Raw genomic sequence first — 10,758 nt, 5'->3', positions numbered from 1 at the left:
TGGTGCAAGCTGGTGGATAGGGAAGAGTCTAGACTGATTAGAACATGAGGTTTGTTTTGGGGTGGGGCAGATCATGATGCTGGAAAGGCAAGTTGCAGCTAGAAGTGGAAGGCTTACATGCCAGGGAAGATGTAATTTAGAGATAAAGGAGGGACTGAAGGACAGAGAGGACAAATCAGTTTACTCTCAGCCCTTGAGGCTGGGTTCGTGGTAGAAGGGGCTGGACCTCCAGGAACTGGCTATGGGACCGTAGGCAAGTCATCTGGCCTCTCAGATCACTGATGCCATCCTCTCTAAGTGGATTTGCCATACACTTTGGAAACAGAAAGCTCTTTGTCAGCATAAGGAATTATCGATATTAGGTACTATTCTAAGTAGCTCTGGGGGAGGGGCTCATAGGAGGGAGGAGGGTGTTTTCAGGCTGGGAAAGAGACAAGGTGGGAGCCCAGTGGGGAAGAATGTTGGGGGAGGCCTCCAAGGGTGTGGTGGTCCACACTCAGATTGGGAGGCAGAGGGTGGGGGAAGGGATAAAAAAGGAAGCCACGTTTGGGTGTTGGCGTGGTACGTGGGTAAGGCTGAGGAATGAGCGGGGTTGGGAACCTAGGTTGCCACAGGCCCTGGAAGCCACTATAGGTGGAGGCTGATCCTGCAGGGCTGGTTGGGGTGGTCCCAAGGACACTGCAAGCAGAGGGCTGTGGGCCTCCCTGTGGGTGGGCTCAGAGTTGCTGGGGATCTCTGTCTGCTTTTCTCCACCTCCCTCCTGTTTTATATCTTCCCAGCCAGAAACATCGTGGGGTTACAAAAACATGCTGCCAATTCTAAATTCACGCAAATCAACTTTGGCCCAGCCTAGAGCACAGAGGAAAAAAATGTTCATGGAGGATATGTATTTGTCAGACCCCAAGGTAACCCACCAGGCAGAGAGAGGGCAGAGCCAGGGCCCCGGCCGACTCTGACCTCACCCTTTCTGAGCCAAGGACGTCGACCAACTGGGAGGAAGTCTCATTCCTTTCAAAGCAAACTGCTTGTTTTTCACAACATAAATAATGTATGTTCTTTAAAAACATAAAGAGAAAATACAGATAAGCAAAAAGAAGATATAAACCATCCACAACCCCATCTCCCAGACGTATATTTACACTTTCAGATACTTCTCTGGGTTTGTACACGTAAATGCAAAAAATGGCATTTATATTATTTGCAACCTGCTCTTTTCACTCTGCAGTTCATCGTGGCCATCTTTCCATGGCACTAAATGTACTTCTGCAGCATCTTTTTAAATGATATCACAATTTAGATAACAACAACTATAATTTGTGTAGTGCTCTATAGCTTACCAAGCACTTGGTGTCCATTATCTTATTTCAGCCCTCGGAGTTCTCTCATGGAGGTCTCTCCCTTAGGTAATTCTCCTGCCAAAAGAGGCCGCCCCTGCCTCCTTTGCCCCCTGCCCCCCGACCCTGTTCCCCGGAAGTCTTAAACAATTTTTTTTTGTGTTATCGGCAGGCGGACTCTCAACCACTGTGCCACCAGAAAAGCCCCCTGGAAGTCTTTATATAGCTCCACCTCCATTCTTCCTGCTTCAGCAGCAGTTTCTACTCCAACTGCCGTTTGGAGAGATGCATGCTGGCTAGACCCCTCTCCTTCATCTCTACTTCTTCCTGCCTGACCCAGCTGTCAACCTCTGTCCTTTTGTCCACATGCTCTCCTTTCTCTGCCTCCTAGAGAGGAAGGGGCCTCTGTCTCATTTGCTTAAAAATCCTTCTGCCTAGTCTCAGAATGTTGTCCCAACTGCCACCCTAGCCATCCTTCCCCTCTCTCCCCCTGCACCTCTGCCCACTTCCCCTCTCCTGTCCAATTCTGCTTGAGGACCAGCTTGACACAACCTGAGAGGGTGGGAACCTGCATGACCCTCTGCTCCCTCAGGATGTGACCCCTCTTCATCTCCAGATACAACCAAGCACAGAGTTTCCCTGTTGTTGCTCATGAGTGGGGATGGGTGGGGGCCAGACCCACAGAGAGCTAAGGGACAGGCTGGGGTGTCCTCAGAGCCTCCAGTGCATGTGTGAAGAGGGGTTCTGAACTCCTGTCTCCCTGCCTCTCTGGGGCTCCTCTCCCACACCCCCTTCCTCTGCCTGTTTGTCCCTCCTCACTACCTCCCCAGCATCCCCATCCTTTCCTGTCCTCCCTCTGCCTGACATCTGACAACGTCCCTGGTGCTTGAGAGCTGCAGCCACTGGGGGCGGGGAGAGAGACAGGAGGGAATGTCTTGTGCCCCTCCTTCTTTGTCCTAGGATTTCAGTTGACATCTTTATCCTGGGAGTGCCTCCCTCTGCCCACCCCCACCCTGACTGGCGGCCCCATCTCCCCTCTGTGGTGGAAGGGAAGATGGGAAGAGGAGCTCCTGGCCTGCTCAGTCCAAGACACCAAACTCTTCAGATGTTCTGCCTTCCCAGGACCAGATGAGGAAGCTGAGCTGGAGTATCTACTCAGCCAGCTACCATCCTGGGCAGGGGGCTACCTCTCCTGGCTTTGGAGAAGGGCAAGTGCCCCTGAGTTTGGGTAACCCAGATATTCGGGCCCAGGGGGCACTCCACCCCTCACCACACCCACCCTGAACGCCTGCCCCATGGCCCTTAGGCCTCCTTTCCACAGCGAGGACATCAAAACTCTTAGCTGTGTGGCCCCTTTGAGACCCTTCCTTCAGCCAGGCATCAGGGGTACCTGAGCACTTGATCTCAAGCTCCTGATCACATGCCCAGGGGCTCACCAAATGCCCTCCCTTCTGGCTCCAACCCAACCCCAACAGCCTGGATTCCTGAGTTCGCACATTCAGTGTCACTTCCCTCACTCTCTCCAGGGACAGATAGTGTCACCCTAGTGTCCACTCACTAGTCGTGCCTTTAGATGAGTGACCCAGAGGGGCTCCTGTTCATGGAAAGCAGCCGGAAGAAGCCCCAGGTGTTCAGGCCCTCTGACTCCTGGGCAAAGGTCCGGAGTGGGTAGGAGGTGCCAGCACACTGCCCATCGGCCTCACAGGGATGAGAGGACCCCCAAACTCTCCTTTGTGCCCCTGGGGGCGGGCACTGGTGGCCTGAGGAGTTGGGCATTGAAGCCTCTTGCTGGAAGGAGGAAGACCCTTGCTGTGGGGTAATGGCTGTGACTAACATCTCCCTTGTCCTTCACCTCAGCTAAGGTTGGAGAAGATGACAAACAACTCCTGGACCAGGGGAGGGGCTTCCACAGCATTGTTGACACTAGGCCAAGGGGAAGGTCCAAGTTTCTACTCCAGGTTTGCGCCCTGGCTGGGCATCTAAGACCTGGTGCCCCGCCATCCAAACTCCCTGGGACTCGGAGGGAGTATGAGGCTGTGGGGCTGACCCAGGAGCAGCACGCTGACCTCTCCTGTCTTCGTACCTGCTCTTCCTCCTACGTGATGATAGCCAGGAGCCACCCTGGCTGCAGCCTTCTGTTCTGTACCCAGAGCCTAGAGGAAGAGGAACTGTGAACACCCCTATTTGTCCTGCCTCAACCAAGGCCTGGTCCAGTGGCACAGCTCACCTGACCCCGGACCACTTGACCTCGAACCCTCCTGCCCCAGGCCTTTGGGCCTCTCGCTATGGAGGACTCCAATCTCTTCCCCACAAAGATGCATCAGTTGCTCCTGAGCTGGGAGGGGGTGGGACATGAGACCTAGAGCCTCCAGCATCCCTTTGCCCAGGTGGGGGACTTGACGAGAGGGCACAAGAACAGTTCCAAGGGGGTAGATGGTAAACATGTAATTCTTTGAATGCTAATCTGTTTCCACACCATTTCCTACCCTTCCTAGCCGGCTGCAGGTTATTTTTTCTGGACTTCTGTCTGAATCGGGGTGTGGGGGGGAGGAGGAAATCAAGAAAGTTGTTTCTGGATTATTTTAGTCACTGCCCTCATCCTTCTGCCTCTGTGGTAGGTGTCCGTCACTCTCCTTCCCCGGGCCAACCTGTTGTCTGTATTTAGCTGTCTCTGAGAGAGGACACTTCTTCCCTCCACAAAGCTTCTCTATATAGTTGGGAAGTCCCTTCTGAAGTCTAACCACCATCTTTCTTGCTACCTTATTACATCTACTTTTTTTTCTTTAATTTTATTGGAGTATAGTTGATTTACAATGTACATCCACTTTTTTTCTAGGACATAGATGGCAGTAGAGTTTGTCTTCCGGCATCCCTACATCTTTCTCCAAAACGTTCTTTTGGGCCAGTCACCACCTGCCCATCTTTGGAGGTGAAGCACAGGCAGTGTTTTTCTGAAGCCCTCTTTTCTTCAACTCCCAATCCCTTCTTTAAGCCCTTCCACATCCACATGCCCAGCGCTTCCTAAGCACGCAATGTCCCATCCTGTGGAGGTTAGGGGACATGGGTGGTGGGGAGAGGACTTGACCCCAGTGCTGCCCTCTGGGCCTGTGCAAGTGCAGGTGTGCCTGTCTGCTGTGCGAGTGTGTGGGTCTCAGATCCAGGGCTTATGTGTGGAGTCCCTCCTCCCTTGTACTCGCTGGTGGCCTGACACCAGCCACTCAGGGAGGGGAGGAGAGAACAACCTTCCCCACTCTTTTTTCCCTAAGCTGTGGTTCCGCCAGCAACCATTAGGGGTCACTGTTGCCTTAGCTAGCAATGACAGGCAGGGACAGGGAAGGGCAGGGGCGCGTGCGGTGGGACACGTGGTCCTTGCTGCCCACCTGGACCCTAACAGGATAGTGTCTGAGTTGTGGTTAGCATAGAGACGGCCTCGCACAGACTCATGCATACTCCGCTCATGCCTTAAGGAGCTGTGGTTTTCCGGACGGGTGCTGGAGTGAGCAAGTATAAGTTTATACGCTTAGAAGTATAAACCTCCGCAGAACCCCTGTGTGTGGCAGCATGGGAGCTCTGGCCCTGAGGACCTGGATGCAGGAAACGCTGATACAGGATGCGAAAAGGCCTTGAGCCAGGCCCAGCCCCTTCTGCTACCACCCCCTTCACCAAGGTTTTAAGTCGTTCATCTGCAGCTCCTCCCCTTCGAATGCCCTGATGGCACTGGCATAAGAGCCTGGAAACAGACTCCCATGTGCTCCTTTAACCTGCCTCCGGGGCATCTCTGCTCCTGGGATGGAATAACAGTAGGGAGCCAGACACACAGACTCTGCTCTGACGTGTGTCCCCTGCCTTGCCTGGGGGGCATCCAGCACGGACTGGTGATGTCATCAGTACCCCTCCCCCACCCCAAGTTCTGCCCACTTCAAGTCTGTCCTGTGATACCCCAGGAAATGTCTGCCCAGTGGAAATACGGAGGGATGAGGTGTAGGGGACGGGTTGGTGAGGCTGGGAGGCCAGATACGAAGGTTTCCCTGCCGGGCTCCACCACTTCTGGCCACCCGAGCTGCAGATAATAGCAGGACGGTCCTGCTTCACTGCCATGGCAACCCTGGCTGCTCAGTCCTCACGGAGGTGGTGTTTGACAGCAGTGTATTTATCCTATATCACTGCCTCAGGGTCACCACCTCAAGTCCCCAAGGAGGGAGGGAGGAAGTTCATCCAGTGTTAACACCATATAGATGGAGAGATAATGGGCTGCCCCGGACCAGGGTATAAACAGACCTCGGCCTTTATTGTGCCTTCTCCAGTCTTCCCATGAGAGGCAGGGGTGGGGGGCAGAAGTGAGGGCAGGGAGGAAGCAAGGCTATTAAAGCCTTAATAATCCAAGGGTAGGAGGGGGATTGAGGGGGAAAGGACTGGGAGAAGGGGTGAATCTGCCCCAAGGGAACGCCCTGGAGAAGAGGAAGGGGGAGCACCAAGCTTGGGGTCTTTGGGTATGGCAAAGGAGAGGAAGTGGGGTGAGGGCAGGCCTCCAGGCCAGGCTGGGAACCCACTTGCCCGGGTCCCTGGGTTCTCCTCACAACCCCTGCGGAACGGGGCGGAGGGGAGGAGGTGAGAGGAGCAGTCACGTGGATGCCCAAACCCAGCCTCCCAAACACAGACAGAGAGGGTTCCAGCCCCGATTCTGGTTGCTCATCTGGTTTCGAAACGTGCTGGTGGCCCCAGATGCCCACGGGAGCTCCGAAGCCGAGGGTGGGGTTCCCCAGACGCTGCCTCTGGGGCGGGCAGGTCTCTCTTCCTAGTCTGAGTAGGCTCTCTCACTCAGAGGGCAGGATGTCTTGTCCTTGGTCTAACCTCCACTTCTGTTGTGGCCTTGATTACTTCCTCATGGAGGATCAGATTCCTGAGAAGATCTGTCCTGCCGTGACTCTGCTCTGCTCTCCCCGTCACCCCCGATCTGTCCTGCTCCTGCTCTCTGTGCCCCCCTCGGCTACCCCCTGCCCTGTCTCAGCATCTCACGGCTGCAAAGGTCAGGTCCCTTCCTCTCTGCCCATGGGAGGCCAACCAGCCAGGGAATGGGGTGCCCCTCAGTGCCCTGGACCCCCATTTTGGGGGCTGAAGTCTGAGGAAGCCCCTTTAGGGGTTGGCAGGGAGTCGGGCTCTGCATCTGTGGGCAGCAGTGAGGCCCGGGCCCCCCGGCACTCTGGGCTGTAATAGAAGGAAAGGAGGCGGAATGAGGGCCGCAGCTCTTCCTGTATGCTGTCCAGGATGTGGGTAAAAGTTGGGCGCAGGCGCGGGTTCTGCTGCCAGCAGCGGTGCATCAGCTCCTGCCTGGTGGAGGTGGGGGGCAGTGTCAGAGGGGTGCACACATCCTGCCTCCTGCACTGAGAGGGTCAATCAGTGTGATTGTAGGGGGGGTCATGGGGGATTATGTCTGAGAGGGTCACAGGGGAGTAAATGGGGGTTGTAGTGGGGATTTTGAGTTGGAGGGCTCAGAGCTGGGGATCAGTACAAGTAAAAGCATCAGAGGAGGTGGGCCAGACTCACGGGGGTGGGATAGGAATAGGCAGGGCAGACTGGGGTGACTCACAGCTGAACGGGACAGCTCTCCAGCTCCTCTAGGACCCCGCCATCCATGACGAACTTGAGCACCTGCTCATTGGATAGGCCCTGGTAGGGTTGTTCAGCCAGGGTCACAATCTCCCAGAGCACCACGCCAAATGACCTGGAGGACGCGGAGGAGGGCCTGAGCCCAGCACCCTTAATGCAGCTCAGCGCACCCTAAGGAGTGCACCCAGGCCTCTCCCAAGGCCCTGCCTCCACACCCCCTGAGCCCTCTGCTCCAGCCAGGCCCCACCAGACATCCGAGTGGGTGGTGAAGATTCCATCTTTGAGGGACTCAGGGGCCATCCAGCGCACAGGCAGCAGCCCCTTCCCGCCCTTGCGGTAATAGTCTGTCTCATACACATCTCGAGTCATCCCGAAGTCTGGAAAGTGAGGGTAGACGGGGTGTGGGGGAGCAGAGCCATTCACCAGCTCCTGCCCCAGGAATACCTCTCCCAACCCTCTCCACCTCCAAGAATCCTGGAATGTGAGGGCTCAAAGGACCTCAGAGATCATCCCATCCAAATCCTGCTGCTCTCGGATGAGGAGACTGAGATCCAGGGTGGGGGGCTGTCAGGGACAGAGCTGTGGGACAGGCCTGGGTCTCCTCAAGCCTCGCTTAGGGGGAGTCACTCTACCCAGGCTGCCCCCACCCGCCTGGCCCCTCTGTACCCCCGATCTTGACAGTGAAGTCCTGGGACACCATGCAGTTTCGGGCCGCCAGGTCTCGGTGTACAAACTTGTTGGCAGCGAGGTAGGCCATGCCATCTGCGATCTCACCAGCCATCTGGATCATATCTCCCAGTGCTGGCTGAGGGAGCCCAGGGTTGTTCTAGAGCCAAGAGAGGGGGCTAGTGAAGTAGGAGCTTGAGGCTGGACTCCTGCCCAGTGATTACCCCTACAGCTGTGCCCAAGTCCTCTCTAACTCCCCAGCCCCTCACCCAGGATCTTCCTGGTCCCTACCTCTGCCTCAGGCCGCAAGGATCGAAGATGGCTCTTGAGGTCCCCTCGGGTCATTAACTCCATGATGACCAGAGTTGGCTGGCCCTGAGACACCACACCCAGGAGACGTACCTGGGATGGATAAAGAGCCTGGTTGCAGGTCTACCCAGCTCCCTTGATCTCCCTGGCCAAAACCTTGTTCTGCTCTCACAGCTGACCCAGACACCAACCCTTCTAACCCCAACCATGACCATAACCCTAATCTTGACCTAACAATGACCCTGACGCTAACCCATGACCTTAATCGATCTATCATCCCAATCTTCATGATTGAACCAACTCTGACCATGATCCGAATAATGATGTGAACACTCAGTATTGACTTCCACCAGGACTGATTTCAGCCCTAGCCATGATCCTACCATGGTCCTATGATGACCCTGTTTCGACTCTAACCCCAGCCATGAGCTTTACCCCAATTAGGATCCTAACCACAGGCCCAACCCTGAACTTGATGGTGCCCTGAAATCATCTCTGATCTTTTCCCTCTTACCACGTGAACTTCACCCTAATTTTGACCCTGACAATGCCCTTGACCCTCCCTTACCACATGGTGACACTTGAATGCCTTCATGACAGAGGCTTCCTTGAGGAACTCAATGCGTTCTCGTGGGCTGGCCAGCTCATTCACCGTCTTCAGGGCCACGGGCGTGAGCTCCTCTCCAACCTCAAGTCCTTGTGCCAGCCCCTCGTATACCATCCCAAAAGAGCCCTGGCCCAGTTCCCGGATTATGGAGATCTGCTCCCGAGGCACCTCCCACTCATCAGGGATGTACACTGAGAGGAAGTGGGAGTCACAAGGCAAGGGTACTGCTCTCTGCCACACCTCCACCCACTTCTCTTCTCTTCTGAAGGGCTCGGGTCCCAAGGCTGCCTTCTCCAAGATGGTCTGGAAGTCTGCCTCTTCTCCCCTCCTGTCTCCCTTTCCCACACCACCCGTCCAGCCACCCCCAGACCTACTATGAGAGGCACTGAAGTACTCCGGATTCACAGAGGTATACAGCGTGCTGTTTCTGCAATGGGAGGTGAGAGGGTCAGGCTGGAAGGGTCCTCGGGAAGGAAGAAGCAATGTCAGAGGACAAGGAAGAGGGACATTCCAAGGAGGAAGGAAGTTGCTGATCATAACCCCTAGCTCTGATCAGGGTGACCCCTGCCTGGGGAACACCAAGCACTTTCCAAGCTAGTCTTGGTCCTAGTCCTGGGATCTGGGATCTGACAGGCTGGGAAAAGGGAGGACAGAAGTAGAGAAGCTGCTGTCTGCTCAGCTAGTCCTCAGAACCCAGCTAATCAAAGTCCTGCCCTCAGTTCCCTCTCATATCCAGCCCTAGGGGGATCTGACATCAAGAATCCCAGGATCCCAGGACACATCCTGAGGTCTCCTGCTTCTCCCCCTGCTATGATAGGACCAGTTTCATTAGTTCTCAGGCTAAGAGTATGGTGACCAACAGACCCAGTATGCCCAGACTGAGGGGTTTCCCAGGATTTGGGACTTTCACTACCAAAATCAGGAAAGTCCCAGGCAAACGTGGACAAGTTGGTCCCCCTAACTGAAAGGTACGTCTCTTTCCTCCATGCCGCCCCCAGGGGAAGAGTTACTGCTTCTAAGGAATTCCTTTCTGCTGTCTCATCTACTACCCTCTGATTGCACTGACCTTATGATGAGGGCTCAGGGAAGAAGGGGGTTGGGAACCAATATGGGACTTGTCATCACCTCTTCTTGCCGTAGAAGAAACCGAGGGCAGCAAGAATGATGAGCAGCATGAGGCCCACGGGGGTGACAGTGAGAAGGACGCGCAGCCCCCCGGAGTCTTCCTCCTCTGGTGGCCGGAAGGGTCAAAGATGGAGAAGTCAGAGGGTAGAGGACACTCCTCTTTCCACAATGGGAGGTGAGGATGGGGGAGGGATGGGGTGGAGGGGCCTGTGGTTTCCACAATGGGAGATGTGGCTGGGGACCCAGGTGGGGCTGTTTGGGAGTACAGGTCTGGGACAGCGGCTCTGCACACCTGGGCCAGGGATGTAGAAAGCGACACCGTCTGTCCAGGAGCCATTGCCAGCCAGGGAGGTTGCCCGAACTCTGGCAGAGTAGTTTCCAGGAGGCAGCAGGGCCAGGTGGACGCCCCCAAACTTGGCATATCGCAGGCGGGACACACACAGCACTGTGGCCTCCTGAGGGCAACACAGAAGAGCCGGCTGGGAAGAGGATGGAGGCACAAACTGGGGCTAGGTTAGGGTGTTTCCTGGGGTACCTACCTCCCCCAAGCGGCGGTACTTGATTTCGTACTTGAGAATGAGTCCGTTGGGGTCTGGTGGCTCGAGCCAGCGCAGGAGAACACTGTTCTTACTGGCTGCCTCCCAGGCCACCTTCCCTGGGATGCCATCAGCCTCTCCTGCGGGAGAGGGCATCAGGCAGCCCGGCCACAAGTATTTCCTCTCACCTTCATGTTCAAACCCAAGGGCGCTAAACTGGGAGGTTTGAGGAAACGCTGGGATTATGGGGACTGGAAAGGTTGAGCAAACTGCGGTCCTGAGGTTGGCGGGAGGTCAAACTGGCTGGTTGGAGCACTAATTGCTTTTTTTTGTCGATCCGGTACTCTGTGAAGTGGCGCAGGCCCTTCAGCACCGCTCGCTCCCGGGGCACTTTGTCCTCCTGGATCTCGAAATCCGAGCTGTTCCCCCCAAGCCGGAGGGCCCCGGCTGCCCGGCGGTGCCTCCCTGAGTCCCTAGGGAGGGCGCGAGTCAGAGCCAGGCCCTGGTCCCGGGAGCCACGCCTCTCGGCCCCTGCTCCGCCCCCGCTCACCTTTGAGGGCTCTTATTGATGGAC

At 55.8% G+C, this 10,758-nt stretch overlaps 1 protein-coding gene across 1 annotated transcript in view; it reads right to left on the bottom strand.

The window, feature by feature from the left end:
- Positions 1-6,418: 6,418 nt before the first annotated feature.
- INSRR (insulin receptor related receptor) overlaps positions 6,419-10,758 on the bottom strand; it is a 15,933-nt gene continuing 11,593 nt past the window's right edge. The window contains exons 13-24 of the mRNA XM_024748082.1: positions 10,735-10,758; positions 10,455-10,657; positions 10,188-10,324; positions 9,941-10,103; positions 9,649-9,754; positions 8,898-8,950; positions 8,485-8,714; positions 7,899-8,009; positions 7,608-7,767; positions 7,189-7,318; positions 6,922-7,056; positions 6,419-6,662 (exon numbers count right to left, since the gene is read on the bottom strand). The exon at positions 10,735-10,758 is cut by the window's right edge and continues 17 nt beyond it. Of these exons, the coding sequence (XP_024603850.1) occupies positions 6,419-6,662; positions 6,922-7,056; positions 7,189-7,318; positions 7,608-7,767; positions 7,899-8,009; positions 8,485-8,714; positions 8,898-8,950; positions 9,649-9,754; positions 9,941-10,103; positions 10,188-10,324; positions 10,455-10,657; positions 10,735-10,758 (1,696 nt within the window). The remainder of the gene's footprint in view (positions 6,663-6,921; positions 7,057-7,188; positions 7,319-7,607; positions 7,768-7,898; positions 8,010-8,484; positions 8,715-8,897; positions 8,951-9,648; positions 9,755-9,940; positions 10,104-10,187; positions 10,325-10,454; positions 10,658-10,734) is intronic.

The sequence above is a fragment of the Neophocaena asiaeorientalis genome, unplaced genomic scaffold, assembly GCF_003031525.2.
Source record: "Neophocaena asiaeorientalis asiaeorientalis breed wild unplaced genomic scaffold, Neophocaena_asiaeorientalis_V1.1 scaffold76, whole genome shotgun sequence".
Taxonomy (NCBI): domain Eukaryota; kingdom Metazoa; phylum Chordata; class Mammalia; order Artiodactyla; family Phocoenidae; genus Neophocaena; species Neophocaena asiaeorientalis.
This window is presented reverse-complemented; position numbering and strand designations above follow the sequence as displayed.